Source organism: Eptatretus burgeri, chromosome 15, assembly GCF_056783735.1.
Source record: "Eptatretus burgeri isolate ZD-2024b chromosome 15, Ebu_testis_v1, whole genome shotgun sequence".
Taxonomy (NCBI): Eukaryota; Metazoa; Chordata; class Myxini; order Myxiniformes; family Myxinidae; genus Eptatretus; species Eptatretus burgeri.
This window is the reverse complement of record NC_140975.1, coordinates 54,801,398-54,813,422: the sequence shown is the minus strand read 5'-3', so window position 1 is coordinate 54,813,422 and position 12,025 is coordinate 54,801,398. Positions and strand designations below refer to the sequence as shown.

The 12,025-nt window shown below is 37.1% G+C and overlaps 1 protein-coding gene and 1 long non-coding RNA gene across 3 annotated transcripts in view; one reads left to right on the top strand and one right to left on the bottom strand.

Annotated features, from left to right (window-relative positions):
* LOC147012200 (galactoside alpha-(1,2)-fucosyltransferase 2-like) overlaps positions 1–3,145 on the top strand; it is a 93,282-nt gene extending 90,137 nt beyond the window's left edge. The window contains exon 3 of the mRNA XM_085856029.1: positions 858–3,145. Within this exon, the coding sequence (XP_085712155.1) occupies positions 858–1,771 (914 nt within the window). The 3' untranslated portion in view covers positions 1,772–3,145. The remainder of the gene's footprint in view (positions 1–857) is intronic.
* Positions 1–12,025, bottom strand: part of LOC147012197 (uncharacterized) — a 175,256-nt gene that overhangs the window by 9,782 nt on the left and 153,449 nt on the right. The gene's annotated exons all lie outside the window — the stretch shown is intronic.

Genomic DNA, 12,025 nt, shown 5'->3' with positions numbered 1-12,025 from the left:
TACCTCAATAGCTAAGAGGTTTGAATCCAGTTCATCAACTTGAAGGTTTTGTTCCATACAAGTAGTAGAACTCCAAGGTCATCCCACTCAAGCTCAGCACAGCAATCCATTCTCAGTAAAAGTAAAAATATGTTTAAATTCAGTCTGCATTTCAAGCCTTTATATAAGAATGACTGGTGGGTGTGGTTTCCTTTGGAAATTCCTTGGGCATGACTGGGCAAGCCTTGTGAGTCAGAGTTTAACTGGAAATTATATGAGTAGGTGGTCCTTACAAAAGTGGGTTGGGCTTAGGGAAAGTGGGTGAGGCTTATAAAAGTTGGCAGGGCTTGTGGAAAGTGGGCGGGGCTTGTGGAAAGTGGGCGTGGTTTATGAAAAATAATGTGTGGCTCAGGAGGTGGTCAGACAAGAGAATTAAGAGAAGTTTATCATTTCATCTCTGCTCAACAAAGATACTTAAACCAAGAACCAAGTTCCAAGTTATTATTTGTGAATATACTCGATGGAAATTAATGTAATAATAAAATTAAGTTATTCCTAAAGTAGAACATGAAAAATATTGTTGGCTCGCTCTTTGAGTATAATTAAAACATGAAAGGACTGTGATTATGTTGGGGGGAAGAAGTGCTTTAATCAGTAAATCTCAATTTTTCATTTGCTTGTCAGGGAGGGGGAGGAAGTGAGTCTCCCATTTTGGGGCTTGGACCAGATAGTTTTCCCTTTTTCCCCATTCATTTGAATGGGTGTCCCAGAAGCAACATTTTCCATCTACTCTGATTGCTGTTTCTCGTTTAATTTCTAACATACCAAGTCGAGAAATGTGGTTGGACCTAAATTGTTCAATTTTTTTCTCCGATCAGGGCATACAAATACCAGTTCGCTGACTTCAACGTCACAGAAACTGCCTGGAGTATGGATTTCCTCTTCAGCAGGACGTCTTGGAAACCAGTTGGGCATGTATGCATCCCTTCTGAGCCTTGCCCGATTGAATGGACGGCAAGCATATCTGTGTCCAAGCTCAGCCAAATACCTGGAACCACTCTTTAATTTGTCACTACCTCGCTTGCCTGAAAAAGAGAATGTAAACTTAACAGAGTACTGGCTCGATGACTGGATGGAGGAGAAATACAAAAGTATTTCACTAATGCGTGTTCATTTGACAGGGCATGGTTTCTCTTGGACATTCTTTGACCGCTACCGTGATGATATCAAGCGGGAATTCACATTCCTCCCAATAATTCGTGAAACAACAGACACATTTCTCAGGAGTGTTGCTGCAAAAATCCATAGCCAATTCTCAGGGGCTAATATAACCTTTGTGGGGATGCATGTTAGACGAGGGGACTATGTGCGTATTGTGCCAAATTATCGGAGAGGGGTAATTGCAGATGCAGGGTACTTAGCCAAGGCAATGGAGCGCATGCGAGGGCGCTACCCTGACTCTGTGTTTATAGTTGCAAGTGATGATGTAACATGGTGTCGTCATAACATCAACGTATCACGTGGAGATGTATATTTTGTAGCTGACGGCATACCTCAGGCGAGCTCAGGACAGGACATTGCAGTACTAGCTGCGTGTAATCACACTATCATGACCATTGGCACTTTTGGGTTTTGGTGTGCATACCTAGCTGGTGGTGATGTCATATACCTTTCCAATAATTTTCTGCCAAACTCACCATTTTTGAGAATTTTTCGGTACAAAGCTGCTTACTTGCCAAATTGGGAGGGAATTCCAGCTGACTTGTCATCACTGACAAAAAAAAAAACATGAAATTACAGATCTTTTCAATTGTCATTGACATATTTGGTGATCTTGTTTGTGCACATTTTGATTCTGTGATATCAGGTTTCAATGCAGCAAACTGTTCATGCTCTGTTGTCTTCTGTGTGGGTTGTGTCTGAGGTACTCCTTCATTTAAGTTTTGACAAATCAAGATTGATCGAGAATGTATTTGGTTTTCTGCTGTCTTCATTTCTATTACGTTGACTACAATTGGCCTGGAAGAAAAGCAAGAAGGCATGTACTCTCAGCCCTGAGTTGTCAAGTTAGTTTAGAGTCTCAGTCCAACTCTAATCTGATGAATCCTGTATTTTTGCAGGAATGATGTGGCATCAAAGTGTGTGCCGTCCATCAGATGGACGTTAAACTGGACATCCTGTCTGCAGAATTAGTTGGTGGATGATAGATATCCCATTGTGTCCTTCTCTAAAAGTAGGCGAGCTATCACCAGCGCCATGTACAAATTATATATTCCTACCCTGATTGACTGCTGGGAAGGCAACGGCAAATCAACTAGCATAACTCTTGGCACGAAACTGCTTTGCCAACAACAATGCTCTGTAAAGAGAATGACATAAAATCATAACAACAATTGTGCTGTAACTTCATATATATTATGATCATTTTCCATGCAAGGATAGGTGGCCACACCTGTACACATTATTCAGCAATGAGTCGAAAAGATCTTGCAAAAAGACAATAAAAAGAATAAAATTACCAAGTTACCTAATTTTAAAATTTAAGCAATGACAAGTTTTTCCACTTTCCTTGTTCACAATCTGCAGCAGTTTCATCAAGTCCTCTTTACTTTCTTCCAACAGAGTGGTATCATCAGCATACTTTATATTGTTCTTATATCTTCCTACAATCCTGAATTTAGCCTCCATCTCATCCAAGTTAAATTTCCTCATGATTTATTCGCTATACAAGATTATATGCTGGAAGGGGAGAGAACGAATCACTGTCTAATCCCATTTCCATGACCAAAGCATTCTTTCTCTCCATATTCTGTTCTTACTGCAGCATCTTGTTTAGTCTCCACGCTTATAATCAGACATATCAGGTCTCTTGAGGCATTTAATATATTGAATAATGCACTACTGTTAAATTTTAATTGCTCTTTTGTATTCACTCTGGGATAATATTATGATGTAGTCAAAAAGGGAGAAGGCTGTATTAGATATGTATGGAATCTTTATACTTACATACATACATACATACAGTACATCATCTGGATGGATTATGTTCTTTTGGATGCTCATGCAGCAATCTGGTATTGCAATGGGAATCAAGGTTAGAGGTTTCAATTATCAGCGATATATCGGCATGCTGTATCTTTACTGTCAATAAAAGTACTCGTCTGGATTGAACGTTGAAATTTTTTTCAGTGACTGTACATTTGAAGTATTAGTAGGTATAAAAAGATATGCCAATCTTGACTGCATTTTCCTGTTGAATAATGGTTACACACAAAGCACAAAACTATACAAAAGAAATGGTTGATTGTGTTTGGCCAGAAAGGCTTTTCAGGGTGAGGGGATGACGTTTCTCTTCACGAATACCCCCAGCAAAGGTAAAAAGGCCGATGGAATGTATTTTTTTTTAACCTGGAACATATCATTGAGTATGCTTCAGATTTACAAATGCATTTGCAAGACCTCCCATCCATCAGCAAAGCAATCAGCACACCGACCAACTCCAAATGCCTTGCTATTCATTTAAAAGGAACATGCCATTGAGGTGTGTTGAGCTTGCAAGTGATTTGCCTTTGCTGCTATATTGCAAATGGGATGCCCCAGGGGCATGTTCCTTTTCAATTAAAATATTACCAGGCCATGTGTAACTGGAACATACCCAACAGGGACGAATTTTTTTTTTCCTAAAAAAGCACTTCTTTCTTTCGTGGAGGAATTATTCAGAACCAACGTTGATTCCAGTTCACTACTCGATTCCTTTCAATTCCTTGGTTGGAATTGATTCTTTGCAACACTACTAAGCACTCAAGCAAGCACACCAATGAAACAGTTGATAAGAAATGGGTGGCTGGGTCATACTAAACACCATCCTTAGATGTCCAGAGATGACCGGAGATGTGCAGAGTAGAAAACAATGTGCGAATTGGACAAATTAACACCTTTTTTGGCATTCGGAACTGCTGCTAAGTTCAGTTCCACAGTCTAAATTTTGAAATTCGATTGAGGTTAAGAAATTATTGAGCGCATTAGATTTCAGCTGTCATTCTTACAAACACCCAGAGACGTGTATGGTGATGGAGGGTGATGGGGTTTGGGAGGAGGTGAGGTGAGATGAAAGGAAGGGAAGGCAGATGTGCAGTGGAGCATTAATTGTGATTCATGCTGTCTCATCAAAATGATTCTGCATAGAATAACAGTGAATATGGAAACAAATAATGTCTGAAATCCATTTCCTACCAGTCATACTATAAATACGACCCAGAGATAAATACCAGTAGGACACGTACAGAGACAAACACCATCCGGAGATAAACACCGCCCAGGGCGTCCCGAGATAACCACCCTCTGGAGATAACCACTGTCCAGATGTACCACCACCCAGATACATCTGGAGATAACCACCATCCAAATATGTCTGGACATAACCACCATCCAGAGAATCAAATAATGTGCAAATACAACTCTCTGGATGTTTGTAAGCATAACAGCTGAAATGCGATCATTTCAAGAATCTCTTCACCTGAACCGAATTTCAAAATTTAAAATGTGGAATTGACCTGAGCAAGAGTTCTGACTGCAAAAAAGGTGTTCATTTGTCCAATTTACACATTGTTTGACAATTCGGACCTCTCCAATCGTTTCTGGATGGTGTTTAATATAACCGTGCTGGCTTGTCAAGTGATTATAATTATCGATTGGTTAGAATAAAAAAACATCACCCGGAGATTACCATAATGTCAGGTAATGTCCGAATTAGACAAATGAACACTTCTTTTAGTGGTCGTAACTGCTGCTGAGGCGAATTAAAAAGTTTAAATTTTGAAATTTGTCTCAGGTTAAGAGATTCTTGAGCTTATCACATTTGCGGAAGTTAAATCAGCCATGGACACTAGTGTCTCCAGGCGATGATAAGCATTGTGATGTATGCAGTGACTTGTATGTTCGAAGATGAGGCATTCGATGATATGAGTGAGAAAAGTGGAAAAATATTTGAGAGCTTCATTGTTAAGAAACCATTGCGGCTTGTTCCAAGTCAAGGCATTGATTAACAGGCCGAACAAAATGTGGAAATTAAGACCCCAGCAAGAATACAGAGGGCTAACTCAGGGGCTGAATAAGGATGATGCTGTGATAAAGGATAATTAAATAACGCTGTTAATTATCTTCAAAAGGGGTGTTTAAATTAACCTAAACACCCGAGTTTTATTCATGCATGACCGTGGAGTTCCTTTCGTATGCATGCAAAGTTTGGCTCCACTTGGTTTCATGGTTTGCGAGTCATGGAAGGGATGGACTGACTGACACACACTGACAATTATTATTATAATAGATACACGACTAAAAAGACATGGTTGTGTCCAAATAAAGGAAGCATTAAAATGTTCTCACGAAACTATGCGTATAATATTCTCCACAATGCTGTAGGTGCAATCTTATTAAAATGTGATGGTACTAGACTTGTTTTCCAACATTATGAAAACAAAACTATGACTTCCATGTATCCTGAAGTAAAGGCAAAGTATCTGAATAATACCCTTCCTTTCACACCATAAAGGCACGTAAGACTGCCAAGGTAGTTTCATTGGCAAGGAGTACAGTGCTGGACAGATCAACACACCAACATAGGTTACCCCAAATGGTTATTGCCCCAGTACACTGGTACTCATTTCACCGACCTCAAAAGGATGACAGGTTGAGGCAACTCCATCTGGTGTTAACATCCCCACCTCAAACTCAGGACCCAAATATCCTAAGCCAGCCACCTTAACCACAAAGCCAACACCAGGCTAAAAGGCAAAGTATACACAAACATAATTATGCTTCAGGATTCATTTTCAGCAAAGTTTTCTCTGACTTATGTGTTTTCGTACATTGCAAAAGCATTGCTTACAAAATAAGATTTGCAGAAAAGTAAGTAGGTTTGGTGTATAATACATGATTACATGTGTTCATTGCATGTTAAAGCAGAGAAATCCTAACCTATAAGATGATCATGGCTGTCATGAAGAAGACATCAAGCTGAATCCAAGCTCTTGCATCAGTTGCTCCATGGTTCTGTATTTTCAGAGTACACCTGAGCTGGAATGCTTACTTAATTTTGAGGTACATACATGGAGTATGGACGTACAGTAGTTCACCATATTTTGAGATGGCATGGTGAAAAAATGGCCACCCCATCAAACGTGTGCAAAATTATTTGCTGAAAAGCTACTATTGAGTGAAATCATAAGCCTTTAAAAGCCATACCTTTTATTCTTGAATGTTTTCATCACCAGCAAGAATGAAAAAGATGCCAAAATACATTGCTGAAGTACCATAACGAAGGATCGCAAAATCGCTTTGTGCTGTCAGGAGTTATTGATTCCAGTTAGCAACTCGGAAGAGGAACAATTCAGAAACGCATTCCGAATTGCTTATCCACTGAATTGTTGATAAATGTCATCCAGCCGAACACAATAATGGCTGAAGCAATCACAATGATTTAAACGGAAGGAAGCAAAGTGTCTCTTTTGTATTGTACCCATACTATAACATTTATTTTTTGATTGGATTTAGAAAAAAATAATAGAACCCCAATTCATCACAACCTGTTGAATGCCATTTACTCATGCGCTGAGTGAGAAACTTTCTGGTAAAACTCGCTGTTTGCCATGAAGTATTCGTCATGGATTGGAAGGTCCGACAAAATGTGTACAGGTACCTACTGTTTAGCAAAGGGGTTAAGTACCTTTATAACCCTTCATTATGCAAACCTTCATTACGTGGTAGCTCGTTTTCCATTATTAACCTCCGCCATCTTCCAAGATGGATGGAGGTTACTGTTTTCACCCCTTTCTGTTTGTTTGTTTGTTTGTTTGTTTGTGAAACAAACAGAAAAACTCCTCGACGGATTTCGACGAAACTTGGTGGGCGGGGGGTTAGGTATGGTCCAAGGATCATGCCATTAAATTTTGGACTTGGTCCAAAATTTGGGGGGGTTGGAAATCACTTAAACCCCCCCCCCAAAAAAAAATTGTTAGAGAAAATTTTTTTTATCCCCCCCCCCCAAAAAAGATTTTTTTTTTTTGCATTTCTACATGTTTTAAGTGATTTCCAACCCTCCCAAAAAAATTGTTACCCCCCACAAAAATAGAGAAAAAACATTTTTTTTTTTTTGCATTTCTACATGTTTTAAGTGATTTCCAACCCCCCCAAAAAAAATTGTTACCCCCCCCAAAAAAATAGAGAATTTTTTTTTGCATTTCTACATGTTTTAAGTGATTTCCAACCCCCCCAAAAGAAATTGTTACCCCCCCAAAAAAAAATTGTTAGAGAATTTTTTTTTTGCATTTCTACATATTTTGTGATTTCCAACCCCCCCAAAAATTCTTTGAGAAAAAAAAATTTTTTGCATTTTTTTTTTCTCGTTTTTCCATTATTAACCTCCGCCATCTTCGAACATGGATGGAGGTTACTGTTTTCCTCCCTTTCTGTTTGTTTGTTTGTTTGTGAACAGTATTACGGAAAAACTCCTCGACGGATTTTGACGAAACTTGATGGGGGGGGGTTAGGTATGGTCCACGGATCATGCCATTAAATTTTGGACTTGCCCCCCCCCACCAAAAATTGTTAGAGAAAAAAATATTTTTTTTTGCATTTCTACATGTTTTAAGTGATTTCCAACCCCCCCAAAAAATTGTTAGAATTTTTTTTTTGCATTTCTACATGTTTTAAGTGATTTCCAACCCCCCATAAAAAATTGTTATCCCCCCCAAAAAAGAGAAAAAAATATTTTTTTTGCATTTCTACATGTTTTCAGTGATTTCCAACCCCTCCCCCCCAAAAAAAATAGAGAATTTTTTTTTGCATTTCTACATGTTTTATGATTTCCAACCCCCCCAAAAAAATTGTGAGAATTTTTTTTTTTTGTATTTCTACGTTTTAAGTGATTTCCAACCCCCCCAAAAAATTGTTACCCCCCAAAAAGTGAAAAATTTTTATTTGCATTTCTACATGTTTTAAGTGATTTCCAACCCCCCCAAAAGAAATTGTTAGAGAAATTTTTTTTTTTGCATTTCTACATGTTTTAAGTGATTTCCAACCCCCCAAAAAAGTTTAGAGAATTTTTTTTTGCATTTCTACATGTTTTAAGTGATTTCCTACCCCCCCCCCAAAAAAAAAATAGAGAATTTTTTTTGCATTTCTACATGTTTTAAGTGATTTCCAACCCCCCAAAAATTGTTGGAGAAATATTTTTTTGCATTTCTACATGTTTTAAGTGATTTCCAACCCCCCCCCCCAAAAAAAATTGTTACCCCACCCCAAAAAGAGGAAAAATTTTTTTTTTTGCATTTCTACATGTTTTAAGTGATTTCCAACCCCCCCAAAATTGTTGGAGAAATATTTTTTTGCATTTCTACGTTTTAAGTGATTTCCAACCCCCCCCCCAAAAAAAAATTGTTAGAGAAAAAAAAATTTTGCAACTTTTTTTTTCAACAAAATTTCGATTTCTTTTTTTGCATTTCTACATGTTTTAAGTGATTTCCAACCCCCCCCCCCCCTCAACATTTTGGAGAAAAGAACTATAACTGTCAGCACTGTTGACATCATATTTTATGAATAAGAAATAAGGTTCACTTGAGTGACCCAGCAGTATTGGCGGCGGAGGTTTTGCACTCTCCCGAGTGCTCCCCCTCGAGTTTCGTTTGGGAAAATGACACTTTGTTGTTTGACCTTAATGTTTCAGGCTAAAAGCAAAGCCATATTCTTGGTATAATGATGGTTTTCGTTACAAGTGACATAATATTATTATTTACGTCATAACAGAGACAGTAACATAATAAAGTTAATTTAGTTGTGACACAGTTACTTACAAAAATAATCTTGAGTCCAAGTTACTATATAGAAGGTGACAGTGGGACATGGTGGAGGAGATGGTTATTTTTAACCCTTTCATTCTGGAAAGTTAATTATTTGCAAGCCTTCTCAAAAGTTAATCCCCCATTGAATAGTTAATCAGTGGAAAACCATATCATACATTGTACTGTCATTGCCACAGAGTCACATTACACAATCAGCATGACACTGTGACAGCTCCATCACTGTAGAGACTGAAAACCTCCGTTAAGTGATGGATAGCCTGAAATTAAACCATTTGTTGTGGTGAACCTTTGCATTGTGAACCTTTGTTAAGCAGGAGGATAGCTGTAATATATGAAAGAAAAGGGACCAGAATGGCCTGCTGATTCTGTCATTGAGGTTCATAGGGGGTCATACCAGTTATTGAAGAGAGCATTCTAAATTCACCTTTCTATATACCACATGCATATTATTGTTCAAGCAAATTATGCAGTACCTCATATTTATGTAAATCAATGTCGTCATGTGAGCCCCTTCAAAGACATCTATCTATTGTACTACACATGGGAAGGAGGGAGGAAATTGGAAATGTCAACATTGAGAAAAGGAGCCTAAGGGAAGAGGATGGTGTTGTATCCTGTTATTACATTGACGCTGTAAATGCTATGCCATTTTAGACATGAGATGATGCTCGTAAAGGGACAGAGAAAGCAGCATGGAGAAAGGAAAATGGCAGATTGAAGAAGGACAGTTGAGGATTAATGGGGCTTCTGAGGCAGCCATTCAAATGAATGGGGAAAAGGGAAAAACTTTCTGTCTCAAGGTCCAAAAAGCCCAAAATAGGAGAGTGATTTCCTCCCCCTTCCATACAAGCAAATGTAAAACTGACTTACTGATGAAAGCACTTCTGTCCTTTCATATTTTCATTCCATTCAAAGAGCGAACCAATGAATATTTGTCCATGTTATCCTTTAGGGTATAACTTCATTTTCTTATCACATTCATTTCCTTCAGTTTTGTAAAATGAGGAAGTATTCTGTGCCTTGTCTCTCATGGTGATATTTTAAATCATCAGAACACTAACAGAACAAAGTTTAGTTAAAAACAGCTTTTAAACGTAGGTTTTATCAAAATCATTTAAAGCATTTTAATTTTCGTGTTAAATGAGTCAGACTGCTTGAGAATGGTTGCCTCGTCTGAACCAGGTCATTTCCTTTGTGGAAACACACTCTGGAAAAACCATTGTTATGTAATCTCCCATTACGTCATAAAATTGCTTCTTTTAACCAACTTGTGTGAAGACCGTGTTTATAAGCCAGGCAATTTCTCTTGGTTGAAAATCTCTTCTGTTTGACGATTTTTTCATTTTTCTCATCTTGATCCAATAGTAAATAAATATATATATATATATATATATATATATATATATATATATATATATATATATATATATTCATCATGATTTTTTGTTATTCCTGTCTCCAAATAATTTTTTTACAACAGGAAACAAATAAAAAATTTTCTGAATTTCAAAAAGAGCGTTACGTTTTCTTAACTTACAATTTTTTTCATTATTTAACATTTTAATTAAATCCAAAGTTGTTGGTTTATTAACATCAGTATAAAATCAATCCTTCATTGAAAATACCTCATTCTTATGTTGTAGAACATATGTATTAAAATACCGAATACCCTTTTCTTGAAGGTATGCTTGGACACAGAAATGATAATTTTCTTGAAACCTTCTTGCTGTCATTTATGTATAAGAAATATCGTATTAGAAACATTATCTATTAGAAATAAATAATGACAGGAAATACCTCCCCATCTTCCCATAGTTAAATCATTTTGTACTTCCTTACTTATTACATATAATCCTGTTCTTTGTGTTTTCATGATATTGTTGCGGGGCCGGGGGGTCGGCCTCGAGCATGACCGCTAGATGGAGCCGCGAGCCGGCTCGACCAATCGCCCGGAATTTAAAGGTCGTCAGCCCGGATAAGTCCAGAGCGGACGGGTCCTGACTGGACCGAAGTTCGTCAATGGATAGACCACGTGGGGTAGGGTCGATTGCCAACTTTTCAATTTACCTCAGTACCCACCTGGTCCGACTACCCGGGAAGTTCACCCTCGGCCGACTTTGTCCAAATCGAGTCGCTATCGCTGAACAAGTTACCAACACTAATCTGACCTAACTATTAAAATAAATCACAGCCCATTTACATAGATTTACCCATTAAACAATGGAAGGCGAGCTATCAATAGAACATGAACTTACCGAGATAACTGAGCGAAAGGACCTGAATGATGAGTGCGATAATGGTTTCCAGATTCGCAACATTATAAACTATGGCAAAGCCATGATTGATTTTACCCTTATTAAATTCTTTTATTTGTTGTTTGCTAATCGTGCTTCCACAAAACTCATTCTTGGCACCAAGTGGATAATATTCTTCCTTACGAGATTGATTTAATTGTTCCAGGTCTTCGAGGTTAATTTCAAATGACCAATTATACCCTAAATCATTCATATCATACCCCCATTGTTCTATTCTCATACAAACGATATGCCATTCTTTATAAAATTTTATTTGAATTGGAACTGTGAATTCTCTATGACCTGGAGATAAAATCAACACTTCTGTATCTTTGGAATACACAGCCATTTTATTTAACGATACATATTGTGATAAATCACTTAATCTCACCAAGTCATTCACGTCAGTTGGGCTTGGATAATATATTAATTTATAAGAATTTTTCATATTAATATTTTTTGCTGTACTATATTTCTGCTGTTCAGCCTGTGCCTTTGTGTAATAATTTGATAAATCAATATCCAGTTGTTGGGATACACCAAATATAGAACCATCTTTACCAACGTGTCATTTATATGAGATTAAAAATAATGTCATTAAAAAATTTATTTTTGTTGAGTTGAAATAATATATATAGACATAATTCACCTGTTCTCTTGTAAGCAAAACATCAATTCTTACTGCTACTTTTCTCTGAATTGTATTAACGTTAATCATGCAAGGCTTTTGATTTTGAATACAAGAAGATAATTTATGAAGATTGATTTGATTTGAAATATATATATATATATATATATATATATATATATATATATATATATATATATATATATATATATATATATATATATATATATACAAGTAGGGTAAGAATACTGGTTCTGGCTCACTTT